At 40.7% G+C, this 27866-nt stretch overlaps 1 protein-coding gene across 1 annotated transcript in view; it reads left to right on the plus strand.

Moving 5' to 3' along the window:
- Positions 1 to 27866, plus strand: part of Grin2b (glutamate ionotropic receptor NMDA type subunit 2B) — a 298103-nt gene that overhangs the window by 232725 nt on the left and 37512 nt on the right. The window contains exons 4-8 of the mRNA XM_027955946.2: positions 16849 to 17051; positions 17835 to 18006; positions 18291 to 18444; positions 21864 to 21989; positions 24613 to 24842. Coding sequence (XP_027811747.1) covers positions 16849 to 17051; positions 17835 to 18006; positions 18291 to 18444; positions 21864 to 21989; positions 24613 to 24842 — 885 coding nt within the window. The remainder of the gene's footprint in view (positions 1 to 16848; positions 17052 to 17834; positions 18007 to 18290; positions 18445 to 21863; positions 21990 to 24612; positions 24843 to 27866) is intronic.

Consider the following 27866-nt stretch of genomic DNA (forward strand, 5'->3'; position numbering starts at 1 on the left):
GTCAGGAGTTGGACCAGAAGATGTAACCACATGACTACCTCTGCAAGACCACAGGGTTGGTGTTGAGGAAGGAGAAGTTCATAAGAAAAGGAGATACTGAACTAAGGAAAGGGATAGGGAGAGAGAGTGAGTAAAAAGGGAGAAACAGGGATGGATGATTGCTAAACAAACTGTAGGCATTTGAAACACAGAATTTAGAAGTTCATATAACAGAGCCAACAATGACAAAGCCAAGATTCAAATTAGGCCTTTCTGACTTTAAAGCCTATACTCTTAACTTCTTAACTAACATGACATCAAAAATAAAGTAAGTAGAGTGGTGAATGAATACATACCTGCACACATACATCTGCTTCATACATATAGGCATAGATACCAGTAAAGACCTTGCCAAGCCAACACTTGAATCCGGGAATTCAAGGGTCAGAATGGTCTGACACTACACACTTCTGCTCCATCCTTATAACTGTCATTTGAAGTTCGAGGTAGAGAGTAATGACAAGATAATCTGATGACAAGAAGTGTCAGTGACTGAAACTGGTGGCCCAGTCCCTTAAGCACAGGAAGACAGCATCCCTAAAGCCCACCCATAAACCATCAGTCAGCCAGACAGCATCTCTGCTGAGCTGTTCCAAAGCAAGCCACAGCCTTGAGCATGGCACCCATATTCAAGCCAAGTGCTGTAAGAGGAAGTTGATGCAGAGGGAGAGGGACTAGCCTTGGTGCTGTTTGAGAGATCCCTTACTAGGGCCTACATGCCCCAGAGGATGGCTTAGGACCAGTTGAGGTGCCACAGAGGAGGGTTTTTCTTGGGAAGAAGGCACACTGTAGGAGAAGGTAGAGCTCAGCCATGAGTAACTAAGCTCCTATAGGTCCCAGAAGGGACTCAGAATTGGCTTTCAGAAGATGGGAGTCCAGGCTGGGGAAATTTTGAGCCCATGAACCAAGACTGATAAGACAGACACTTTAGGAAAACATGTTGATTCTCTCATCCTATGTGAGTCTGTTCAGCAAACGGTTTACAGAAAGCTGTTACATAAAGGAATCCATGTCCTTCTAAAAAAAAAATCTACCTTGTCCCAGGGAGAGGTTCATGAGAAGCAGCACCTGGCTCAGTGGGATTCTTCTTATTCAAGGCCTTTCGTAAATACAGAAGGGTAGGAGCATTTTTATTTCTGTGACTTCTGATTCTACTTACAGTGAAATGAAAATATTGAATGAAACTAAAAGAATTGCATGGAATATCCTGACATTATGAAACAAATTGAGTTAAAAGTTTGAGAAGTCAGAGCTTATTTAGTGTTTTCCCCTTGCCACTTGGAGAAAGTTATGCCCATTTAGGAGCTGCACTATTATTGATTATTATAGTAGTCATAGTAAAATAAGAGATGAGAAAAATAACAAATACCTGCATAAAATATGAGCCAGGCATAGAGAGGCTAAATAAGCCTCCAAGGTTGCACAGCTTGTCAGCACCCTGCCTCCTATTGCTACCTGCTACCACTCTGCCTGTTTGCCCCACCCTGCACTTTAGTTGCCACTTGCCATGAACCTTTTAGACACAACCATGAGGATAGGAGGTTCCAGGGCTGAAATAGACTCTCCCCCTCATTCTTGGCAACATGGCATTGGTGAAGGAGGCATGGGCTTCTAGAGCTGAATAGATCAAGGATAAAACCCAGATCCCTCAACAAGGTTCAAGGTTTTTAGTCTACATTGTGAACAACTAACAATACCTACTTTGGGGGGAATTAGTGACAATTAAATGATATAACTCTCTGAGAACTGCTTGGCACTGGTCCTGGTCCATAATAGCTATAATTACTCTGATATTATCGCATCTCTGTTGATGGGTGTTATCTAAAATGACCATAATTGCTGTCTGGTGCCAAGGGAATCAACAACTTTTGTTCCTAGCACCTGATTCTACTCTCTCTCCCCCACTGTCCCATTCCTCCCTCTCCAGAGCAGGAGACACCAAGGGAGGGATAAGTGGAGAACAGGGATCACCCAGAGGGCAGTGGCCAGCAGCAGCAGTGGCTGTGCACAGCTCTCCAGGGAACCCCCAGCTCTCAGAGAGGCAGGAGTCAGCATATGAGGTCTGGAATGACAATTGAGGTCTCCATGTCATTTGGAGAGCCACACAGGTCCTGGCAAGAATGGCCGGTGGGCCTCCCTTCGGAGTAGTGCCAGAGCTGCGGGTCCCCAGTTTAGTGATGAAATAGGCCAAAGGCAGTCATGGATCAAATTTAAATATGGAAATTGTTTTCAAACACATTTTTCAGCTGCTAGAGTTCTAGACCTAAACGTCACTGAGTGTGCAAATGATTAGGAGAAGGAGCGTCAAGCTGTGCCCGTGGCCTTGTTAGATATTCACTGCGGCAGATTGTGCCATTATACTTACAGCAATTCATGCAGAACTGGGTCTGTGCAGGGCAACTTCACCATCAGGAAGGCCGAAGACAAACAGAATGAAGGAGATGCCTGGGGTACAACATTTCCCCCCTCCATCCTTCCCATGGAAGAACACTGGGGTGGTACGCAGCAGAGACTTTGTGGAGAGGCTGATGTATTTTTCCCCAGTGACATCAGTCAGTAACTGAGAACACACTTGTACAAACCAGCGCAAGGGACAAAAAAGAGGTAAAATAATATAGTCCTTGCCCTCGAGGCACTTAAATACCCATTTGGAGATGTGGATTTGCATATCAGAATAAAACTAACAGGCCCCCTCCCCCTGCGCCGGCATAGTAGAGGGAACTGGGACCAAAGACAGAGCAGGCCCAGCGGCCTGCTGAGGGGCAGAGCCGCCCCCCACCCCCCTCGCCTGCCAGGTAGGGGAAGGGTGACCACCGACAGAAAAGGCCCAGTGGCCCAGGGCGGGACAGAGCTTCCAATCACTCCTGCAAGGTAGGCGGGCCTGCGACCCACCGGCAGAAGAGGAGCAGTCGCCTGCTGAGAGGCTGAGCCGCCCCCTCCCCCTGCGCCGGCATAGTAGAGGGAACTGGGACCAAAGACAGAGCAGGCCCAGCGGCCTGCTGAGGGGCAGAGCCGCCCCCCACCCCCCTCGCCTGCCAGGTAGGGGAAGGGTGACCACCGACAGAAAAGGCCCAGTGGCCCAGGGCGGGACAGAGCTTCCAATCACTCCTGCAAGGTAGGCGGGCCTGCGACCCACTGGCAGAAGAGGAGCAGCCGCCTGCTGAGAGACTGAGCCGCCCCCTCCCCCTGCGCCGGCATAGTAGAGGGAACTGGGACCAAACACAGAGCAGGCCCAGCGGCCTGCTGAGGGGCAGAGCCGCCCCCCACCCCCCTCGCCTGCCAGGTAGGGGAAGGGTGACCACCGACAGAAAAGGCCCAGTGGCCCAGGGCGGGACAGAGCTTCCAATCACTCCTGCAAGGTAGGCGGGCCTGCGACCCACCGGCAGAAGAGGAGCAGCGGCCTGCTGGGAGGCAGAGCCGCCCCCTCCCCCCCGCGCCTGCAAGGTAGTCGGAACTGAGACCACCATCAGAACAGGTCAGACCTGCAACCGAGAGACAGAACAGGCCCAGTGGCCTGAGGAAGGGTAGAGCCGCCCCCCCCCCACACGCCTGCAAAGTAGGCGGACCTGCGACCCACTGGCAGTACAGCCCCAGAGGCCTGCAGAGGGGCAGTGCCGCTGCCTGCGCCTGCAAAGTAGGCAGAACTGCGACCACCGACAGAACAAGCCTAGCGGCCCGCAGAGGGACAGAGCCGCCGCCCGCGCCTGCAAGGACGGCGGACCTGCTACCGACTGGCAGAGCAGGCCCAGCGGCCTGCCGGCGTGGTAGGCACATTGCCCCAATTGGCGGAGGGGCAGAGCCGCCGCCCGTGCCTGCGAGGGAGACTTTGCAACTATACAAGACCAATATAAATATATAGGGGGAAAATTCAATAGCACAACAGTTTCACCAAGAAGAAAGGAACGCGAACAGTATGAAGAGACAAGGAAAGAAAGGACCACAAGCATTGCAGGTCAACTCAACTTTAGAAGAGGTAATAGCTGCAGCTGATGGAATGTGAGATAAAGAATTCAGGATATACATGCTTCAGATGATCTGGAGTCTCAAGGAAGACATCAGACAGCAAAATCAGACAATGAAAGATCACTTCAACAATGAATTACATAAACAAATCCAAGAAGCAAAAGATCAACTATACAGGGAAATAGAGGTTATAAAAAACAAACAAACAGAAATCCTAGAAATGCAGGAAGCAATAAGCCAACTTAAAAACTCAATTGAGAATACTACCAGCAGAGTAGAACACTTAGAAGACAGAACATCAGACAATGAAGATAAAGTATATCAACTTGAAAAGAACATAGACAGCTCAGCAAGACTGTTAAGAAACCATGAGCAGAACATCCAAGAAATATGGGATAACATCAAGAGACCAAATTTAAGAGTCATTGGGATACAGGAAGGAACAGAGTTTCAAACCAAAGGAATGAGCAATCTATTCAATGAAATAATTCGAGAAAACTTCCCAGATTTGAAGAATGAGACAGAACCCCAAATCCTAGAAGCCTACAGGACGCCGAATGTGCAAAATCATAAGAGACCCACACCTAGACACATTATAATGAAGATGCCCAACATACAGAACAAGGAGAGAATTTTAAAAGCTACAAGAGAAAGGAAGCAGATCACATTTAGGGGTAAGCCAATCAGGATAACAGCTGATCTTTCAACACAGACTCTGAAAGCTAGAAGATCCTGGAATAACATATTTCAAACACTGAAAGAAAATGGGTTCCAACCAAGAATTGTGTTTCCAGCGAAATTAAGCTTCAGGATGGAAGATGAAATTAAAACCTTCCACGATAAACAAAAGTTAAAAGAATTTGCAGCTAGAAAACCATCTCTTCAAAACATCCTTGGCAAAACATTACAGGAAGAGGAAATGGAAAATAACAATGAAAACCAACAGTGGGAGGTAGGACACTAAAGGGGGGAAAATAATCAAAGTGGAAAACAAACCATGTTTAGTAACATAAATAAACAAATATGGCTGGAAGAACAACCCATATCTCAATAATAACCCTAAATGTTAATGGCTTAAACTCACCAATTAAGAGACACAGGCTAGTAGAATGGATCACAAAACAAGACCCAACAATATGCTGCCTACAGGAGACGCATTTGATAGGAAAAGACATACATAGGCTGAAGGTGAAAGGTTGGGAAAAATCATATCACTCATATGGACTTCGGAAACAAGCAGGAGTATCCATACTCATATCAAATAAAATAGATTTTAAGCCAAAGTTAATCAAAAGGGATAAAGAGGGACACTACATACTGCTCAAGGGAACCATACACCAACAAGACATAACAATCATAAATATATATGCCCCAAACAATGGTGCAGCTATGTTCATCAAACAAACTCTTCTCAAGTTCAAGAGTCTAATAGACCACCATACAATAATCATGGGAGACTTCAACACACCTCTCTCACCACTGGACAGATCTTCCAAACAAAAGTTGAATAAGGAAACTATAGAACTCAATAACACAATTAATAACCTAGATTTAATTGACATATATAGAATATACCACCCAACATCAAACAGTTACACTTTTTTCTCAGCAGCACATGGATCCTTCTCAAAAATAGATCATATATTATGTCACAGGGAAACTCTTAGACAATACAAAGGAGTAGAGATAATACCATGCATCCTATCTGATCATAATGGAATGGAACTGAAAATCAACGATAAAAGAAGGAAGGAAAAAGAATATATCACTTGGAGAATGAACAATAGGTTACTGAATGATCAATGGGTTATAGAAGACATCAAGGAGGAAATTAAAAAATTCTTAGAGATTAATGAAAACACAGACACAACATATCGGAATCTATGGGACACATTGAAAGCAGTTCTAAGAGGAAAATTCATTGCTTGGAGTTCATTCCTTAAAAAAAGAAAAAACCAACAAATAAATGATCTCATACTTCATCTCAAAATCCTAGAAAAAGAAGAGCAAAACAACAGCAAAAGAAGTAGAAGGCAAGAAATAATTAAAATCAGAGCTGAAATCAATGAAATCGAAACAAAAGAAACAATTGAAAAAATTGACAAAACTAAAAGTTGGTTCTTTGAAAAAATAAACAAAATCGACAGACCCTTAGCCATGCTAGCGAAGAGAAGAAGAGAGAGAACTCAAATCACTAACATACGGGATGAAAGAGGCAATATCACAACAGACACTTCAGAAATACAGAAGATAATCAAAAATTATTTTGAATCCTTATACTCCAATAAATTAGAAGATAGTGAAGGCATAGATAAATTTCTTAAGTCATATGATCTGCCCAGATTGAGTCAGGAGGATATAGACAACCTAAACAGACCAATATCAATTGAGGAAATAGAAGAAACCATCAAAAGACTACCAACTAAGAAAAGCCCAGGACCGGATGGGTATACAGCAGAGTTTTACAAAACCTTTAAAGAGGAACTAATACCAATACTTTTCAAGCTACTTCGGGAAATAGAAAAAGAGGGAGAACTTCCAAATTCATTCTACGAGGCCAACATCACCCTGATACCTAAACCAGACAAAGACACTTCAAAGAAAGAAAACTACAGACCAATATCTCTAATGAACCTAGATGCAAAAATCCTCAATAAAATTCTGGCCACTCGGATACAAAGGCACATCAAAAAAATTGTGCACCATGATCAAGTAGGATTCATCCCTGGGATGCAAGGCTGGTTCAATATAAGGAAATCAATAAATGTTATTCACCACATCAATAGACTTAAAAATAAGAACCATATGATCATCTCGATAGATGCGGAAAAAGCATTCGACAAAGTACAGCATCCCTTTATGTTCAAAACTCTAGAAAAACTAGGGATAACAGGAACATACCTCAATATTGTAAAAGCAATCTATGCTAAGCCTCAGGCTAGCATCATTCTGAATGGAGAAAAATTGAAGGCATTCCCTCTAAAATCTGGAACAAGACAGGGATGCCCTCTCTCACCACTTCTGTTCAACATAGTTCTCGAAACACTGGCCAGAGCAATTAGACAGACGAAAGAAATTAAAGGCATCAAAATAGGAAAAGAAGAACTTAAATTATCACTATTTGCAGATGACATGATTCTATACCTAGCAGACCCAAAAGGGTCTACAAAGAAACTATTAGAGCTAATAAATGAATTCAGCAAAGTGGCAGGATATAAAATCAACACGCATAAATCAAAGGCATTCCTGTATATCAGCGACAAATCCTCTGAAATGGAAATGAGGACAACCACTCCATTCACAATATCTTCAAAAAAAATAAAATACTTGGGAATCAACCTAACAAAAGAGGTGAAAGACTTATACAATGAAAACTACAGAACCCTTAAGAGAGAAATAGAAGAAGATCTTAGAAGATGGAAAAATATACCCTGTTCATGGATAGGCAGAACTAACATCATCAAAATGGCGATATTACCAAAAGTTCTCTATAGGTTTAATGCAATGCCAATCAAAATCCCAACGGCATTTCTTGTAGAAATAGAGAAAGCAATCATGAAATTCATATGGAAAAATAAAAGACCCAGAATAGCAAAAACAATGCTAAGCAGGAAGTGTGAATCAGGCGGTATAGCGATACCAGACTTCAAACTATATTACAGAGCAATAGTAACAAAAACAGCATGGTACTGGTACCAAAACAGGCGGGTGGACCAATGGTACAGAATAGAGGACACAGAAACCAATCCACAAAACTACAACTATCTTATATTTGATAAAGGGTCTAAAAGCATGCAATGGAGGAAGGATAGCATCTTCAACAAATGGTGCTGGGAAAACTGGAAATCCATATGCAACAAAATGAAACTGAATCCCTTTCTCTCGCCATGCACAAAAGTTAATTCAAAATGGATCAAGGAGCTTGATATCAAATCAGAGACGCGCCGTCTGATAGAAGAGAAAGTTGGCTACGATCTACAGTCGGTGGGGTCGGGCTCCAAATTCCTCAATAGGACACCCATAGCACAAAAGTTAATAACTAGAATCAACAAATGGGACTTACTCAAACTAAAAAGTTTTTTCTCAGCAAAAGAAACAATAAGAGAGGTAAATAGAGAGCCTACATCCTGGGAACAAATCTTTACTCCTCACACCTCAGATAGAGCCCTAATATCCAGAGTATACAAAGAGCTCAAAAAATTAGACAATAAGAGAACAAACAACCCAATCAACAAATGGGCCAAGGACCTGAACAGACACTTCTCAGAGGAGGACATACAGTCAATCAACAAGTACATGAAAAAATGCTCACCATCTCTAGCAGTCAGAGAAATGCAAATCAAAACCACCCTAAGATACCATCTCACTCCAGTTAGATTGGCAGCCATTATGAAGTCAAACAACAACAAGTGCTGGCGAGGATGTGGGGAAAAGGGTACACTTGTACATTGCTGGTGGGACTGCAAATTGGTGCAGCCAATTTGGAAAGCAGTATGGAGATTTCTTGGAAAGCTGGGAATGGAGCCACCATTTGACCCAGCTATTCCCCTTCTCGGTCTATTCCCTAAAGACCTAAAAAGAGCATGCTACAGGGACACTGCTACATCGATGTTCATAGCAGCACAATTCACAATAGCTAGACTGTGGAACCAACCTAGATGCCCTTCAATGGATGAATGGATAAAAAAAATGTGGCATTTATACACAATGGAGTATTACTCTGCATTAAAAAATGACAAAATCATAGAATTTACAGGGAAATGGATGGCATTAGAGCAGATTATGCTAAGTGAAGCTAGCCAATCCCTAAAAAACAAATGTCTAATGTCTTCTTTGATATAAGGAGAGTAGCTAAGAACAGAGTAGGGTCGAAGAGCATGAGAAGAAGATTAACATTAAACAGGGATGAGAGGTGGGAGGGAAAGGGAGAGAGAAGGGAAAATGCATGGAAATGGAAGGAGACCCTCAGAGGTATACAAAAGTACATACAAGAGGAAGTGAGGGGAAGGGGAAAAATAATACAAGGGGGACAAACGAATGTCAGTAAAGGGGGCAGAGAGAGAAGAGGGGAGGGGAGGGGAGGGGGGATAGTAGAGGATAGGAAAGACAGCAGAATACAACAGACACTAGTATGGCAATATGTAAATCAATGGATGTGTAACTGACGTGATTCTGCAATCTGTATATGGGGTAAAAATGGGAGCTCATAACCCACTTGAATCAAATTGTGAAATATGATATATCAAGAACTATGTAATGTTTTGAACAGCCAACAATAAAAAATTAAAAAAAAAAAGAATAAAACTAACATTTTAATATGATAGTCAAAGAGAGAGTTTGACCCACAAGATTGTTAAGGAAGATTAAATAACAGACTTATTTCTGGGCTTGGGTGAGCAGGAATTGTATTAGGGAAGTGGTGATGCCTGAGAAGGGCCAAAGGGGTGCAGAGCATTCTCTGGAATGTCTTTAGGCCAGGGAAGGGGTAAAGAGAGGAAAGCTTGTGTTGAACAGACAGAGCACAGCATCTCTCACACACACAGAAGGCAAAATGCTACATGCAAAAGTATCCAAAGAAAGACTAAAGCAGGGCATTTCAAGAATGGGTTAGATTTCTTTTTAAAGTAGGATTGAAAACCAAAGTCTCTTTTAAAAGGGCAAATATGGATTTGCAAATCCTTGTGCATAGGAAAAAAAAGAAAAACAAAGACCCAAAGAGTCAGAAGCAGAGCAATATTTCCAGCATGTCTGACTGATAAAGGATCACAATGACACTATACCAGGAACTCTTTCCCACCAATAGATAAGAAAGACAAACAGTGCCATTGAGAGTGGGTAGAGAATGTGACTAGAGGGTAAAAGAGGAAAATCTAAATGGCTAGCAGATGTGGGGAAAGTTCTTGAGCTCACTGTGCATTGAGGAGATGAAAATTGGAGCAGGAAGAGCCCATTCTTCATCCCTTAGATCGGCAAACAGTTAACACTGAAAAAAGTTGGAGCAAGTGAGGATGTGTGAGCAAGGAGCCCTCTTAAGCATTGCTGGCTGATAGCAATCCCAATTGCTGCCAACATGTATTCTAGTGATATAAAGGACATTTTAGAAACATACATACCCTCTTTTTCTGTTGGTTTTACAACCAGAAACTGATGCTTAGGCTGCACCAAGATATTTGGTTATTCTTTTAAATATCCCAAATATTAATCTATAGGGGTGTGGCTGAGGAAATTGAGGTGCATTCATCATTATGGGCTGCTGTGCTGCTATTTAAAAGAGATCTGTTGTCTGACAAGTTGGAAGAAACTTTTATCATGAAGTGGGTAAAGCAAGTGGTAGAGAAATGGGCATATTATGATTTGATGTGGGAAACACACACGCACATGTTCACTCACACACATCCCCTCTTCTGTATCTGTCTCAGTATTTTGAATTGCTATTGGAAAACAGCTGACCATAAACCATAACGTTCACTTGGTTACAAAGGACAGGGGAAAGGAAGGGATGGATACTGAAATATCAAGATTGAGCAAAATGAACTAGTATCATTCACTCAAACTTTAAAAATCCTCACAGTTAAGATGTGTACCTATAGGGGTGAAGAAACCCAAGTGCACTCTTTTCCTTAGAGATTTCTGCCACTAGAAAGAAGTCTCAGACTGCATCAACATGTGGCTGGGGGCAGTCACTGGCTTCAACACCTCTTTGGGGGAAAAAAAAAAAAAGGAATGCAGCATTCTGCTGCCTTGCAGAAACTCTGCCTGTCCCTTCAGCTTGCTCAGGGAAATAACATGTAGCTTTAAATTTTGCATTTTAAAAGTCAGATGAAGGCTTAAAATAAGCAGCAAGTGTTTTGTGTTAGATCCAGATGTCATCTCGAGCAAGAAACAAAAACGCTTTGATTTTTGAAAAATAACCTTTGACGCCTAAAGAGGCTCTAATAAGTGCTTTTGTTGCAGGATCTTAAAAAATGACTTTCTGTGCAGATGAGAGAGGCAGCCCCGGGAGACTGATGTCCTTTGCTTATCTGTGCAAGGACTGCTGCAGCTGTGATGCCTGCCTAGGTCCCCATCCCCTCCCCACAATGACATGACCACTCTCCCAGGGTCCCCTCTCCCTTGCCCACAATGACATGATCATTCTGCTGTGCACATTCACTGTTTGTGGCAAAGGGACAAACTCAAGAGCTTTCAGAGAGGAACACTGTCCCTGTGGTCTTTATGCATGGCCTTATCAGGGTGCTAATTGATGTCAGTTTCACTGGTGGTAATGGAGATCTGTTAGCAAAAAGAGGACTTTGAAGTTTAAAATCACCACAGATTGGTTCCCCAGAATTTTCATAAGAGGAGGCTCATGGGCCACTAAATGTGCTTCCAAGGAGAACTTCCCAGCTGAACAGGTGCTCAGCCTGTATCAGGAGAACCAAACCAGAACCCTAAAACATGACTGTGTTTTTCAGAGAAAACTAAGCAAAGACTTTTTTCTCTCTCTTGAGAAGGATGATTTCAATCCTCAAGAGATCCTTTCAAATGTTCAAATGGCAGATAACTGAATTTTTTATAGACAGATGTTTCTGTTAAATGTGCTTGAGGTAATGATGTTTGTTTAGTGTTTGTCTCCAAGGAATGCAGAGTGCTTTACAGACACTTTCTTCATTATTTTTTAAGGTTTTATTTTTTCCTGATTATATTTTAATCTTGACTATAAATTCTTTTTTTCCATTTTTCACACTGGATTGTCTCTAAAATATCTGCTGTTAACCTCATTTCCTACTACTCTCTGCATTTTCATGCCATTTCAGACTCTTGAGACAAGCATTCAACACTTTTCCTCTCAGAGTCTTAGGCCTCTTTTTTTATTTACTATTGTTCATTGTTCTTCCAAACTTTTCCATTTATAATATTTTCACCATATTTCCTCCTCCTTGAAACATCTCGTTTTTCTACATAAATATGTCCCTTTTAAAATCTAATTTCAATGATTTATCAATGATAATCTGCCTTGCTCTATATTGAATCTGAGGAGAAGCTTGCCTAAAATGCACAAGGTTCTGGTTTTGATCCCCATCACCACAAAATAAAGTAAATTTAAAAAAAGAAAGAAAAAAGGAAAAGGAAAAAAAGTGGCGGGAGTTGTGGGGGGACAGAATTGGAGGTAAATATCTCAATATTTCCTCTAAGATGAGTCCTGTGTATTGGTACAATGAATCTATCTATTCATCTACTATTCATAGTAGATTTTATTTTTTTTTCCCTGAAAGTTTTCTCCTTTCAGTTTTCCATGAATTTGTTAACTTACCCTCTCATGGAAATCATCCTTGAGGAAAAAAAGAATCATGGCCTAAGACAAATGAATCTTTTCCTTTCTTAAGGAAGTGACCATAGGAGACCTTCTTCCCTGGGGTCTCATCTGTGGAAGGGCTATCACAAGTCCCTGTCCTGAAGGGATCATGGTATTAGGAAATTATGTGGAAAGCACTGGAGAAACCCACCCACCCATTTTTACACATGTATAAACTGAGAATAAGGGATTTAGAAATTTATCCACTACCTCTGGAATACTTAGAGACACATTTGGAATTTCATTTAGAAAACAAGTCACCTAGAAATTTTTTTAAAAAATCATTATAGAAGGTGGTTTGGCTGTTCTGGGCAGTGGCAAGCTGATAAAAGCTTAACAATTGGGAGTGAATTGGACAGAGGAAGCCCTGATGGACCTCTGTTGTTTGCCAATTTTATGGTGCTAGCACTTCCAAGCTACCAACCCAACACCATTGAACAAGGACTTGGGGAGGGGTGAGAACAGTCCAGTTGGTTGTCAAGACTGTTAACGATTATCTGACTTGAGTGAGCAGTCTTTAAGGAGAAGGAGAACCAAGCTAGTACAGTGGATAAAGAACTTCCCCTAAGGAGTTACCACTGAAATTTCAAGGCCCAGCCCAAAGATAAGGGTCTTTGTGAGGCTTTCCCCTCGTCTTTTTCAGTAATGATGACTTCTATCTGAATGCCAAAGTCCTGGTCTATTCCTTATATGAGGGTGATTACCTTAAGCCTAACTTGATATTATTGTCAATAGACAGTGCCTTTCCCATCTAGTCTGTGCTGGAAGGATATGGCCACATCTTCCTCCTTCATTGTCAGAGAAGCAGGGCAGCAAAGTAGGTGTTGCTCAAGCTCTGGAGTCAGGCTCTCAGTTTCAATTTCTGACATTGTTGTGCTCAGTACCCACTTATCTTGAGATCACGGGAAAGCTGACAAAACCCTCTGTAGAAATGAGACATTAATTGGGATTCTGTCTCAGAGGTATGATGATTAATGAGATCACTGGACAAGTTCAGTGCCTAGCACATCTAAGTGCTCACTAAATGTTACCTGGTATTGTTATCTCTAGCACACAGCCCAGTGCCCAGCACAGTGTTGGTATGCAATCATTGCTAATTGGGCTGAATGGATATGAGGCAAAGATATGATCCAGCTAACTTGGTAGTAAGTTGGGAAAGAATGCACTAGAAGAGAACTGTGTGAACAAGTTTTTGTTGAGGAAATGAGAATGGTGTATTTAATAAGCATCTGTAGATCACAGAATTATGGGATGAGAACCTAGTTTTCCTACTGTGATATGATGAAAACAGAGTAGGGTAGAATCACCTGTGCCCTCCCTTCACCCCATGCACTAAACTCTGTCTATAAATACACCATTTGGTTATTGTAATAGCTTTTATAGACTGTTGTTGATTGAAATATCTCCTTTTCAGGACTGTGCAGTTGTGTTTTAAAAAATCTAAATGCTATTCTTTAAGCACAAATACTGATAAATTTTATTCCATTTGGTTCAGTCCATTATTCCAGTTAGTTAGTATCTCTCCCAAACTTGTTTCAGCAATGCATTATATTTTATATCCTCTCTAACTTTGTGTTGTCTGCAATTTTGTGAGCATGACTTCTATTTTGTCTTACAAAACACTAACAGGCCACTTCTAAGAATGGTATCTCCTTACGTTGTCACTAAAGACCTCTTTTCATGTTGGCCTTGGTTCATTAAACAATCTTTTCTTTTATTTTTTTGGATGTAGATTTTTGAAACTCTTTTCCAACCTATGAAAGTATTCAATAGTCCATGTTGTAGTTCATCTCGTTCACAAGAATGACAGAAGAAACTTTCCCAAAATGCTGTTTGCAACATCTTTTCTCTGTAGATAGTCTATTAGAAAATAAACGGCAGCTAGAATGTTGCAGTGTGTTCTTGACTAACCCATGTTAGTTTGTAATACCAACAACATCTGAGTTGAACAAAAGATTCATGAATTAAAATAGTGATATCAAGGTAGATAAGGCCCAGTGCACAGACCTGGATCATCCAGGTGAAATGGCTGCACAGCTGAGAGCAGTGAGAGATCATTGAAAAGTTTGAATATAAACTGTACAATGACAAAGTTGTGTTTTCAGAAAGTCATCTGGCAGCAGTTCACAATGGACTTAGGGGAACCTTGTGTAATTTGGCATCTTCCTCAGATAATTCCAGAATGGGCTGCTGGACCACTTACTCTGGGCTAGGAGGGTAGCAATGAAGGCAGAAAAATAAATTTGGATTTAAAAGGGGAAAAAAATATCAAAAGTTACTGGTAAGCCAATGTGAGGGGAATTAAAAATAAAATAAAATACTAGTTTAGGGCTTGCCAACGTTTTTTTTTTTACTGTTGAACATGCAGAATATATTACTGGTTTGGCCACAGGGGCAAATATGGTTCCTTGGGAATGGAGGTGAACCAACATCATGGATCCCAGGGTGGGTCTCCTCTCTGCCAAGCTCCACTGGAAGAGGGCATTAATATCTGCATGTGTCTCAGAAGCCATTTGGAAATTTCTTCTTTAGAAATAAGTAGTCTTAGCAAAAGAAGGAAAAACAGGGAACAAAGCAAGATCAACAGTACAAAGAAGACTACACAGGGCGCCCCTACCTTACCATTTATGTTGGCTTGACTTATGGATTTTCGACTTTATGATGGTACAAAAGCAGTATACATTCAATGGAAACCATTTAGGATCTCTTTCAGGGCTAGCAATATGTGTACAATACTTTCATGAAACTGGGTAGTGGCAGGGACCTGCAACTCCCAGGCAGCCACAAGAATCACAAGGAAAACTGACCCTGCAGCCTGCTGTACTGCTAAGCTCTGATAATCTGTAGGTTAGGGGTATTAAATGCATTCTCAACTTATGATATTTTCAATTTAATGATGAGCTTAATGAAACATAACCCCATTGTAGGTTAAGTTGCAGCTGTATATATAAAGGAAAGCCAAACATTTGGTTCAGTGCATAATTCTGAACAAAGAAGCAAAATTTCATTTACACAGTTGGATGAAAACCAACCCATACCAGGGTTAATGCCAGAGAAAAGCTATGCAGGTGCCAAACAGGGCAACCCAGGACACTCAATCACTGCCCATGTTGTAACAATGCAATAAAACAAGGTAGTGGCTACTCAGGCCTAATTTGAGTATGGAAGTCATCATGCCATGGGACAAACTGGAGAAAGGAGCTAACCACACCTGAGAAGGTGTCAGGTAGAAACCTAAGTGCAGACAAAAGCAGAAACAAAAGAAGGAGTTGGAGTTTTGCATTTATAGAGAAATCCATGCCTGTTCACTTGAAAATTTAAGAAGTGCTGTCAATTTGTTGCTTCTTATTGATTTCTGTAGTTAAATAAACTAAGTAGTTTGTAATTCTGGTACCTCACCTTGTTTTTTTTTTTTTTTTTTTTTTTTTTTTTTGCATTCTGCACAGAGGAAATCATAGGTTGGAAAAATGAAGGGACTTGTGATTCCTAATTCCTGTGATAATTGAAGATGCTAGTTATAGAAAAAAATTAAAAGTGTTCCCTCATTCTCCATTAAACTCAACGGCACAGCGAGAACGAGAACCTACCAACTAAGTCATGTAGATTCTATTGTACAATAGGAATGAATGGCTCTTATAACTGAACCATTCATTTAATTATGACTGGCAGCAGGATCACCATGTGCATGATTTTGAGGGCATCCACCCTTCATTTTAGAGTCACAAGAATGGTACTCCTGGTTATACAGCATACAGCCTGTGTGGCCTTATGTGGCAGCTCACAGAGAGACCCATGTGATTCATACTAATGCATTTCTGCATTGACCCATGAGATTATCACCAGCCCAATCATATTCCCTTCTTCAAGTGAGCTGTGTCTATATTCTTTCATCCCAACTTATCATTTTATTCCAGTTCAGATTTATCTAGTTTTCTGCACAGTTCATCACTGGACCTCCATTACAAACCAAAACACATTCTGCCAGCTCATTTGCTGCAGTCATTCTGTTGACCTTTCCAAGACTCTTTTCAGCTCTCACTATCATGTTATTTATTATGGTTAAGTTTAAAGGAAAAAAAAAACTGACAGCCACACAACACAGAAAATTGGCATGCTCCCTGCACTTGGTACAGGCTTCAGTTTTATTATTCACCATACAGTGTTGTAAATAGTTGTTTATACTTCTTACTCCTTTATTCAGTATGAGCTTGATAAAGGACAAAATGATGCTGTTTTAAGCTTATGGGGCTAAGCAGGGTACCCACCACATAGTAGGTCCTTATTTAATGTTTGGTAAGTGGGTGAGTCAATGAATGTATTGCCTTTCTTGGTTTGGGACACAGTAGTCTCCTTTTGAACATATGGTTTAAAAGGGATTCTCTCCATTACATACAATGCTTAAATCTGTTTGCCTTCATTGAACAGCTTCCTGGGAAGATTCAGACAGTGCTGGAGGAAGCTGTATATGTCGTGGCCAGTGGTTTCTGAGTCTTTTCTTTATCCTTGTGCAGGTGGGGAAGTGGAAAGACAAGTCCCTGCAGATGAAATACTATGTGTGGCCCCGAATGTGTCCCGAGACCGAAGAGCAAGAGGATGACCACCTAAGCATTGTGACCCTGGAGGAGGCTCCATTTGTCATTGTGGAAAGCGTGGACCCTCTAAGTGGAACCTGCATGAGGAACACAGTCCCCTGCCAAAAACGCATAGTCTCTGAGTATGGCACCACCCCAGTGGCTGTGGGTAGCATGAGAGAGTCAATTTTGATGCAGTTCTTAGCACCTGGCAGGCCTGGGACCTGCAGCAAGGAATGCATTGGGCACCATGTCCAATTTTCAGCTGCTAATGAGCTGCTGAATTGCTGGCAGCCCTGTGGTCTGATGTCTGGTTCTGTCCAAATCATAACCTGGGAGAATGACTGCTAGGCATGCTTAAGGTTCCTTTGGCCTTTCCTGACCTCAGTGCCTGGGATCTCAAGGTTATAGAGATTTTGGTTTATTCTTGGTATTGAACTATATTTTCTTGGGCCAGTATATCCCAAAATTTTGATATTTAGAACCATTTCTGAAAATAGGTCAAACTAATCTATGTTGTTATGAGTCAGGATAATGGTTTTCTTTGGTGAGGGAAGGAAGTGCCTGGAAGGGAGAAAAAGAAGCCTTTTAGTGGTAACTTTTCTGTACCTGGATTCAGGAGCTGGCTGAAAGGGTGAATTTAGTGTATGAAAATTCACAGAACTGAGCCCTAAGGATATGTACTCTTTCCTGATGTGTATTGTACTTCAAAGGAACATTAAAAATTGTGAGAAAGCACGGCCCAATGTAATGAGATAATGAGAATATTGCGGTTCTGGGATCTGGTTTATTTCCTCACTCAGGTCTGATATAAATTGTGCTGTGAAGGGTGGCCTGCTTTAGAATTGGAGTTTTAATGACAAAGAATAATACTGTGCTCCTTGTACAAAGCTTTGCTTTTGTTTTTTGTTTCTTTAACTGGCTAGGAATAAAACAGATGAGGAGCCAGGATACATCAAAAAGTGCTGCAAGGGGTTCTGTATCGACATCCTTAAGAAAATTTCTAAATCTGTGAAGTTCACCTATGACCTTTACCTGGTTACCAATGGCAAGCATGGGAAGAAAATCAACGGCACCTGGAATGGTATGATTGGAGAGGTGAGTATCAGAAAGTAAGGGCCAATTCCAGTTTTCATTTATTTTATTTCATGTAAATACTTATTAAAATTGATTTTATTTTTTAAATACATGACAGTGGATGCATTACAATTCTTATTACACATATAAGGGCTCATTTTATGATTTGTAAAATATGAAGTGGTAAAGAGAATGCACTGTTCCCACTGTATGAAGAAAATTGCTGATGGGCCGTGAGTATTTTCCTCAAGGTGGCCCTTGCCTTCCTGGGTATTCTAACCAGAACTTGGTATCTTTCTCCTCAGGTGGTCATGAAGAGGGCCTACATGGCAGTGGGATCGCTCACCATCAACGAGGAGCGATCAGAGGTGGTTGACTTCTCTGTACCCTTCATAGAGACTGGCATCAGTGTCATGGTGTCACGCAGCAATGGGACTGTCTCACCTTCTGCCTTCTTAGGTAAATGATGTGTTTGCTGGTGACAGGAATTGGAATAAGGAATAGTTGAAGGAGCACATGGCCAGGTTCTGTCAGTCGGGTGTTGGTTTCCTAATAGCTTAACTCATCTGGGGACTTCATTTTGAGGACATCAAAATTGATTATTCTCAAACCTGAAAGCTGAAGAACACCCAGAATAATAGAAAGGCATAATGCTTCGTAAGAAAACACTCCTGCATTGGTCATCAGAGGCCTCCATATGAGTCCTTTTCTTATCACTTAGTCACCATCTGACCTTGAGCAAATTTGCTCCATCCTGGGACTCAGTTTCCTTAGCCATAGAAGGCATTTCAGCTAGCCTATCTCTGAGGGTGCTTCCTGCTCTAAAAATTTCTAATTCTGGATATCATTGAAATACCTATTTATTTTTAATTATCTTCAAGAATTGAGCTCAGTGCTACCAAAAAAAGGTTTTCTGTTGTCACATGAATTTTCTGAGGCTTTTTTCAGCCAGAACTGAACTGATGCTTCCTCCCACCCCAACCCATCCTTCCCCTTATCATTCTCTACTTCCCCACCCTCCAGCATCACTTAACTGTCAAAAGCCTTAGATGTGATATAAGACTAGGTGAGATAAGGCCAAGTTTTCAATTATATGAGGTCCTTTGTGAGCTCACATCCCATAATTTTTGCAGGGGCTATGGAGCAAGGGGGTGGGAAGTTAAATGTCACCTTGAAACAACATCGGACTAGAAGACAGGAGCCTGGTTTGGACATAAACAAGCTGTAAGCCCTTGGTCAAGTCACAATCACTCCAAGGGACATGAAGATTTTTAAAAGGAGGATAATTGAATAGACAGTGACTGTCATTTCTTTAAGCTCTATCCAAAAAGAATAACTCAATTAATGTAACACTAAGTAGAATTATAGGTTCCATAGATTTTATATAAATCATTGAAGTTTCTTAGCTAATCTTCTTATTTGTAGTGGAGCAAATTCTGACTCTGCTGGTTTTATGTGAAATGTTATTAGATAACACACGCCACATGCATTAATTCTCATGGCTTCTGGTTACAATTTATTTGCAGTTTTTCAGTTTGAGGAGATTGGAACATTAAAAGATAAAAACAAAGTACGCTCTAATTCTAACCCCGCCAGTAGAGCACTAACCACAGTTTCTGAACTGGAAGAGCCAAATAGCCCTGGAAAGACAAAAATGTTAGGCAAAGTGTGGTATTGTGTGTTTTGGAATGAGAAAGAGTTAGTTGCAGGGTAAGAGAAACCAAAATTTATTCAACACCTAATATGTGATGTGCCAGGTATTAATCATGCATGTTTGGTTATAATAACTCATTGGTACTATAATTATACCCATGTTATGGCTTAGGAAATGGAATCTGAGACAGGGTTAAGTAATTTTCCATAAGTTTCTCAGTCCAAAACTGACAGATCTAGGATTATGTCCAAGTATGTAGCCTTCAGAGCCTGTTTTCTAATCCACATTTGATCATCTCAGAATTCCACCCCTAACCCAGGAACCAGTGTGGTAGGCAGGTAAAGATGCAAAACCATACAGTAGAAAGAACACAGACTTTCTGTCTTGAGAACCTCAGTTCATAACCTAACTGCCACTTTCTATGTAAGAACTTGGAAAGTACTTTGATCTCTCATTCTTGGTTTACTCTTCTGTAAAATGGATAAGGTAATCCCAAATGAAATGGTCACTAAAAGAATCATGCATGATAGTAAATGGTGAAAGTGCTTTGTAAATTATAAAGGTTAATATAGGTGTTTGTTGTATTTTTTGGATATAAATTTGCCCTGGGCTTAATGGTGGCGGGGCAGGGGGAGTGGGGAGATCGCAGAATCACAGAGGTGATTCTTTTACTTAGTTATTACCCAATCTTAGAAATAGTGAAATCAAGGTAGATTAGAGTCTATACACTATCATATAGAGGCTTAAAATTTTACTTTCTATGTGTAAGTCTGACTGCCATAGAAAGGTTTTGTATTTCACAGTGGGTATGTCAAGCTCTGGGGATTTATCAAGGTTGTTTTTAAATTGATTAAGTGACCAAACTTTTATAATTCTTTTGGAAGTACAATAGTAAATAGGTTTCAGAGAAAGAAAGGTACTTTAAAATTTTCAGCCATTTTTCCCCTTTCTCAACTTTATCTTTATTAATGATTTGGAAGATGAGGAAAACAGAATGTTAATTCACTTAGTTATGAGTTTACAATGTGATGTGACAGTTAAAAAGGCCAGAACTATTTTGAGACACATTTGAGAAAATATTGCATCATGGGAAAGAATAGCAATTGTCCCTTTGTCTTGGTCTTCCGAGAGATGGCTTCTGCAACACAGCATTTAGTGCTTGGACACCTCTAAGCCAGAGAGAGTTAGCTCACCTGGAAGGGGTTCAACAAAAATGATTAAAGATAGTAAAGAAAACTGTGTACAATATTCTTACTATCTTGCCTGGTCTTGTCCCAACACTGTCACCTCATAATAGGAGATAGATTGTGATTGTGAATCACAACTTATTCAACAACATGTCAACTATTAAATTCCTTCTGTTGCAGATACTGATATTAATGTGGATATAAGTCAATGTTAACAAATAAAATGTATCAGCTGGCCAGTGTATCCCAAAATTTTGGTGACACATACCTATAATCCCTGTGACTTGGGAGGCTGAGGCAGGAGGATTGCAAGTTCAAAGCCAACCTTGGCAACTTAGTGAGACCCTGTCTCAAAACAAAAAATGAAAAAGTGCTGGGGCAGTGGCCCAGTGTGACCCTGGATTCAATATTCAGTAGCACAAATAAATAGAAAAATAACACATCAAAATGGGTTGAAAAATTAAATCTAGATGGAAAATTTAAGAGGAGTGATACAATGGGGTAGAGAGGATGGTTATTATTGTACATAATTATTACTGAATTAATTCAACTCTGAAATAGTAGCTAAGTCTGTTGAGAATTAATTTGGCTGCAAGTCTCAGAAGCACTGGGGAAGGATTTGGGGGGCCTCCCCTTTGTGGTATGGACATATAGATGAAAACGTAAACCAAGTCAGTCCAATATGATTCACTTGTAGCATATACTATACAATACTCCGTCCAATTATACCTTTTACTGAAAGACTTAGATATGGATCCAATAGATAGCAGAAACTATCTCTACAAACATTACACGGTACAAGAGTATGAGACTGTGTTCCTCCTGTGCTTGGAAGAAAGCAACCTTGACATGCCGATCCGGGGGATGGATCTGTCCAGGCATGTTTGATTTCTCCCTAAACTAGTCCCTGGATCACGAAGGCATTCAGCACACTTGTTTCTTGTTCTCCCCAAATATTGGTTTGCATGACCAAGTGAAATAATTAGCATCCTTTTTTTCTGTTTTGACCTTGAGCACTGTTTTCTTTCCCTTCCCAGAGCCATTCAGTGCTGACGTATGGGTTATGATGTTTGTGATGCTGCTCATCGTCTCAGCCGTGGCCGTTTTTGTCTTTGAATACTTCAGCCCTGTGGGTTATAACAGGTGCCTCGCTGATGGCAGAGGTAAGGCCAGCTGGAACCAGTGTTTTTCTATGTTTTTCTAGTTTGTAATTCCAATTCTCCTTACCCCTGATTCTTCCCTGATCCGTATTCTTCCTAGTTTTTCCATTTCTGGGAAAAAAAAAAAAAAATCCCTCAGTCTTCTAGATCACCAAGCTGGTGACACTTTAGAAATATGCCAAATAAGATGCTAGTTTGAATTTCTGTGTCCCCCTTATGGTTCACATCATTTCTAAGCCCAGTTCTACCTACCCCTAGGTAAATGAAAGGGAAGAGTGATAGTAGAGGTGGGTACTCTGAAAGTGTAACAGGAAGCTTTCGATGACTTTAGGCTGTGGACAGTCTGTTGGAACAGATGTAACTAACAAGACAGATTGTTCACACTTATTAAGGACAGGAAAAATAGGTTGCCCCAAGGTAAGCGCAGGTGGTTGTGACTGGCAGAGTTCCTCAGAGCCAAAGGATCACTACTGAGGTACAATATCTCTCAGGCATATGGTCCTAGATCAACATCCCTTGCCAGCGAGCATAGAAGTTGGATGTGTGGAATGAAATGGGCAGAGTAGACCAATTCTCACCCATAGCTACAGTGGATGGGGGCCGGGGGCAATTTCCTGGGTAGGTAGTTCCACAGATGAGAGGGCTACCCAGATGTTTGAAGCACACACACTTTTTCAAAGTTTGCTAGATTTCCAAAGGAGGACATGGGATTCCTGTAAATAGCTCTTCTGAAGCTTCCTGAGAACCCCAGGATTAAGAAATAGTCTATCTTCTCTGAGTTTTATCCTTCTAGAATGTGTCTGCTAACCTGGAATTTTATACTCTAAGAGGAAAGTTTCTTAACCTTGGCTCTTAAGAATGATTACCTATGGGGCACTTAAAAGACAAAGATGTTTGAACCTCACTTTCTGATTCACTCAGTCTAGGATGGGGCTTCAACCATTCTGTTTCAAAATAGTAGATCTCTGCTTTGGACTCTGTACCATGTTCAGCCAGAGGAAGGAGAAGTTGTGCTCCCTTTGTGTACAGTGTGCCAAAATGCATCCTACTGTTATGTATAACTAACTAGAACAAATTAAATTAAATTTTAAAAAATATAATACCCAACCTATACCAATTTAATAAGAATCGCTGGGGGTGGATTTCAGGCAACCATATTTTATAAAAGTTTCCATTATGCTTCTGTTGAATTCACAGTCCAGGATGTGAATCAGCACTTCACTGACATATTTCAAGTGTAAACCTACCTTTTGAGTTGGTTTATGTATTCTGGGGTGGAAATCTCCATGTCTTCACACAGTGGTACAATCAGTGGTGACCCACTTTTGCTAAAGGGCCATTCAGAAGCCATGATCTGCCCAGCCTGATAAAGAAAACTTCTGAGAATCACATGAGTATGTAGTTAGGTTGACAATTGCAATAACTAAAGTTCATGTGCACTCTCATTCTTAGGTGGGGAGGAAACAGAAGGTAAAAATCCAGATTTACTATACTCAGAGCAAGAACTTACAATTACTCACTTTATAATAAGCTGTTTGTCTTCACAAAGGAATTCAGTACAGTGCCACTTTAAATATCAAGAGCATTTTACAATTTAAAAACTTTGGTTATAAATGACTTTCTAGTTACATATCTGTTTCAATAAATAGGGTCCACATGCACAGATGTGCATGCACTGTTAGATATCATATTTAACATGTGTAGTCCCTGATAATGTAGTTGGCTGAGCAGATGCCATCAGGAACACAGAAAACATAATAAGACCTGTGTTAATATGTCATAAAATTGTGCAGGCAGATGTTGGTTTCTGCAGTGGAAAGAGCCACGTTGTCTGCATGGAGATCCAGATAAAGGCAAGATTTTACCCTCATTAAGCAGAGCTAGCATAGAAGCCACCATACATTCATGGACAGATACCCTGGTACTATCTGTGTAAAGAGCAGGTGGAGGGAAGTCAAAGACAGATATTCTGCCTTCAGATGCAGGTGGCCAGGCGGAAGTTGATGACTTCCTTCCTAATGTTCTTGTACACAGAAGCTACTACTGTAGGAAATCGGCTGGGAAGTGTTGACATAGGGTCAAGTCTGTCTTTGAAATATTGAATGCTAACTGCTAGAGGTTGAAGGATAATCAGCAAAAAGTCCATTCAAAACCATCCAATATGAATGTGCATAGACTCAGAGGAGGCTTATGACAATGGTTAGAAAAAGACCTCATATAATTATTGCTAATGTTTGGGAAGTTAAAATGCTTCCTTGGTAGATACAAATATACAAGTTAGGAAAAAATGATCACAATGACCCAAATGTGACCATAGTGGCACAGTTAGCCTTTGTTACTCAGTTTCCACATAATTCTGATGGTCTTAGGTATGAAGGCAGGAACACAGTTGGAGAAAGATCCACCACACACCCTAGAACCCTGGTTTTTCTCTTAAGGACCCTCTTCTGCCCTTCTGGGGCTCCCCAAAAAAGAGAGAAACAGACTCTCAAATTATAAAGGTTCAGTCTTAAGGGAGGGGCTACCCTGCTCTTAGCAGAGACTTTCCAGCTCTGTGTACTTGTAGGTTGAAATACAACTAGTGATTCTGGCTTAACTTTGTGTCTGCATTGTTTTGTTCTGCCAGAGCCAGGCGGCCCATCTTTCACCATCGGCAAAGCTATTTGGTTACTCTGGGGTCTAGTGTTCAACAACTCTGTACCTGTGCAAAACCCAAAGGGGACCACCTCCAAGATCATGGTGTCAGTGTGGGCCTTCTTTGCTGTCATTTTCCTGGCCAGCTACACTGCCAACTTAGCTGCCTTCATGATCCAAGAGGAATATGTGGACCAGGTTTCTGGCCTGAGTGACAAAAAGGTAAGAGGCCCATTTGAAACCTTCTCTCTTTCCTTCGATCCTGTTCTCATATACCTGTTAATTTTCTAAATCTTTAGAATCGATAGTTCTGTCTTTTGTTTTCTTAAATTGTGACACAGAAGCAGAAATCAGTTTCCCTACTGAAATAATATTACTTCGTGTGTACCTCCTGATTTGTAAAAGGTTGTCACAAGTACACCCTGGGCTGCAAATAAGGGGCTTGGTATGTTAGTGGTTTTTTGAATACATGGTACCTCTTGTTGGATGCGGTTGGGTGGCCCACCAGCTCAGGGCTGCCTATTTGATGTGTTATTAGAGGGCCGCCCCTGTGTACCCACATCGAGGGGACTAGAGCATTATGGCCTCATTTTCTTCCCAGTGGTATTTGGCTGTGGGCTCTCCCTTTGTTCTTCCACACACTTGTGTGTTCCTAGGGCTGAGCTGGAGGGTTGTTCACATTGTGTCTTGCAGGGAAATAACTGCTATTTAACTTGATGATTGCCCCTGTGTGAAGCCGATGAATGGGTTACCCCGTACCAATTGTAGGCCTCCCTGCAGGCCCGTACAGTTGAGAAAAGAAGGGATCTATCTGCTGGTCTCCATCTTTTCTGTATGGTGATGTACAACATGTTCTAAATGCATCTGACCCTCCAGATCTGCCTGAAGCATCTCAGTTTCCATGGAAGATCTGTTCCCAAAAACCATGATAATTAGGATAGTCTAAGACTAGCCATCAGAGATGCCTTTATGGAGTGTATGGAAAAGTTTATGGCCAAAACAATTTTGGAGACTATCACTTACAACAAATTTCCTACTCTTTGTTTCCTTGAGATTTAGAAAATGTGACTTCTCCCTCTCATTGGCAAAATGAAGCTATAGACAGATGTGCTTATGCATTGGGTTTCCCCAGATAAAACCCTAAACACTTCAGCAAATTACTGCAGAAAGGATACTTTGGGGCTCAAAGTGTCTATTCAAAGCTCTATTCATCAAGAATACTCAAAAGCATATAGGGAAGACAAATGGCTTCTTGAGTGAATATATGTATGTATGCATATAGATAGATATACATATATGTATGTATGTGTATTCATATATACATGTGTGTATGTATAGATCTGTCATTCATTATGTTTACCATTTCATGATATCTCTTTATCTGATTTGTCTTCCTTTTTAGTTTCCTTTCTTATTTTAAAAATACTCTCCTATATTTCCTTCTCCCTGTTTTTAGGGTTTCATATATTTCTCTTATCCAAGCCACTATTTTTAATACATTAATTATTATTATTATTATTATTATTATTATTATTATTATTATTGATTCTGTTATTATTTCCTATTTTTAAACTTTTCTCTCTTATTATTCCATCATCAGCATCCTTTGCCATTATGATCCTAAGTAAAATTCAAGTTAGACACCTTCTCCCCTTGTTACAGCCACCTTTTTGACAAATTCTATAACCCAGGCACTAGCAGAGCTAAGAATACCTACTTTCTCAGAGCTCAGTACTTGGTGTGATATAGTAAGGTGGACCATGTCTACCCTAAAACACAGATGTGGCAGAGGCTTGGCAGAAGCCCAGCCCCATTTGTAGATTTTTCAGGGATATACAGAATGTTCACATTGTGACGTGGCTGAAGGGTAGTGGAATAGGTACCCACACATTAATGTGGCAATGTTTGGCAGGACCATGTCACTGTGTATCAACATGGCAGAGGTGTGGTAGACCTCAGCCCTCCTTAGGGCTCTGTATTATTAAATGGGCATATTTGTCACAATGTTGTGATTTTTATCCCAATGATTTCTTCAAATATCTTGAAACATTGTACAGAACACTGTATTTGTGTTTTTCATACCCTCATGGGCCACCCAGCAACAACTGAATCCATTTCTGTGTGAACTAAGTGTAACTGGGATAGAAGGAGATTGTTTTTCTTTCCATGGATTTGAAGGAATTTATCTTCCTAGGCTGCTCACAGCTGAAAGGATGGCATCTGTTTGTTGTCCACATCATGTCATTATGTTCTGAAAAATTTGATCCTGCCAGTTCTTTTATAGTAAAGATAGCTGTGTTTGCTGACTTTTCTGCCCTGGAATGACTTTCAGGGCCTTTAGAAGTGTACCCCAGTTCTCTAGTGTCCTTAGCTAATGCAAAGGTTCCTGCATCCTGCATCCAAGGCATCCTCAGCTCCTCATTTTTCCTGACCATGGCTCTATCTGTGCATCTGGCCAGGAGGGTTTTCTTCCCTGTCCTTGCTCACCAAACTCCTGCTGAAACTTCAAGACTCAAACTAAAAATCACTTCCTTTGTGGAGCTTTCCTTGGCCCATCTGAATGGCTAGTTACTTTCTCCTCTGCCATGCAAATATTCATACTTTATTATTACACTTGTTTCCATATTCTTTTGTTATAATCCATGGACCTGTACTTGATGGTATTTCCCTCTCTCTGACTGTGAGTTCCAGAAAGTCAATGACCATAACATGGTCATCATTAAAATTATAAAGCAAAATTCTATAGGGAGAGAGATAGAGAAGGGATACGTGCATAGACGTCTCCTGTGTCAACAGCGGACTCGGCATTATAGGCAGAGAAAGCAAGGAGACAGCAAGAACCCTTTCACAGCTGTTTAATTTGAAAATGATTGAAAATGGTTATCCGATATACTTCAGAACTTTGCAAATGACAAAATAGTAAAATGTAAGCATCCTACCAGAAAGTGTCAACATAATTTACATAATTATAGAAAACACTTAAGTAACTAATGACATATAACTGCATATTAGTGTCAGGAACAGTTATATAAATCAGAAGGAGAGTATTTTGAAAGCGTACTTATAATGTCAAAATTTGTATTAGTTTTATTTCAAAACACCTAAGGAAAATGAAATCTTAGGACTGGCATGGTAATGCATGAGAATTCTATGAATTTAGAAAAAGAAAGATAATACAGACACTGAAACAATAATGTTGAGAATAGAAATGAGATGATTTTGAAGACTGTCTTCAATGTAATTACG

Source organism: Marmota flaviventris, chromosome 3 (assembly GCF_047511675.1).
Source record: "Marmota flaviventris isolate mMarFla1 chromosome 3, mMarFla1.hap1, whole genome shotgun sequence".
Lineage (NCBI taxonomy): Eukaryota > Metazoa > Chordata > Mammalia > Rodentia > Sciuridae > Marmota > Marmota flaviventris.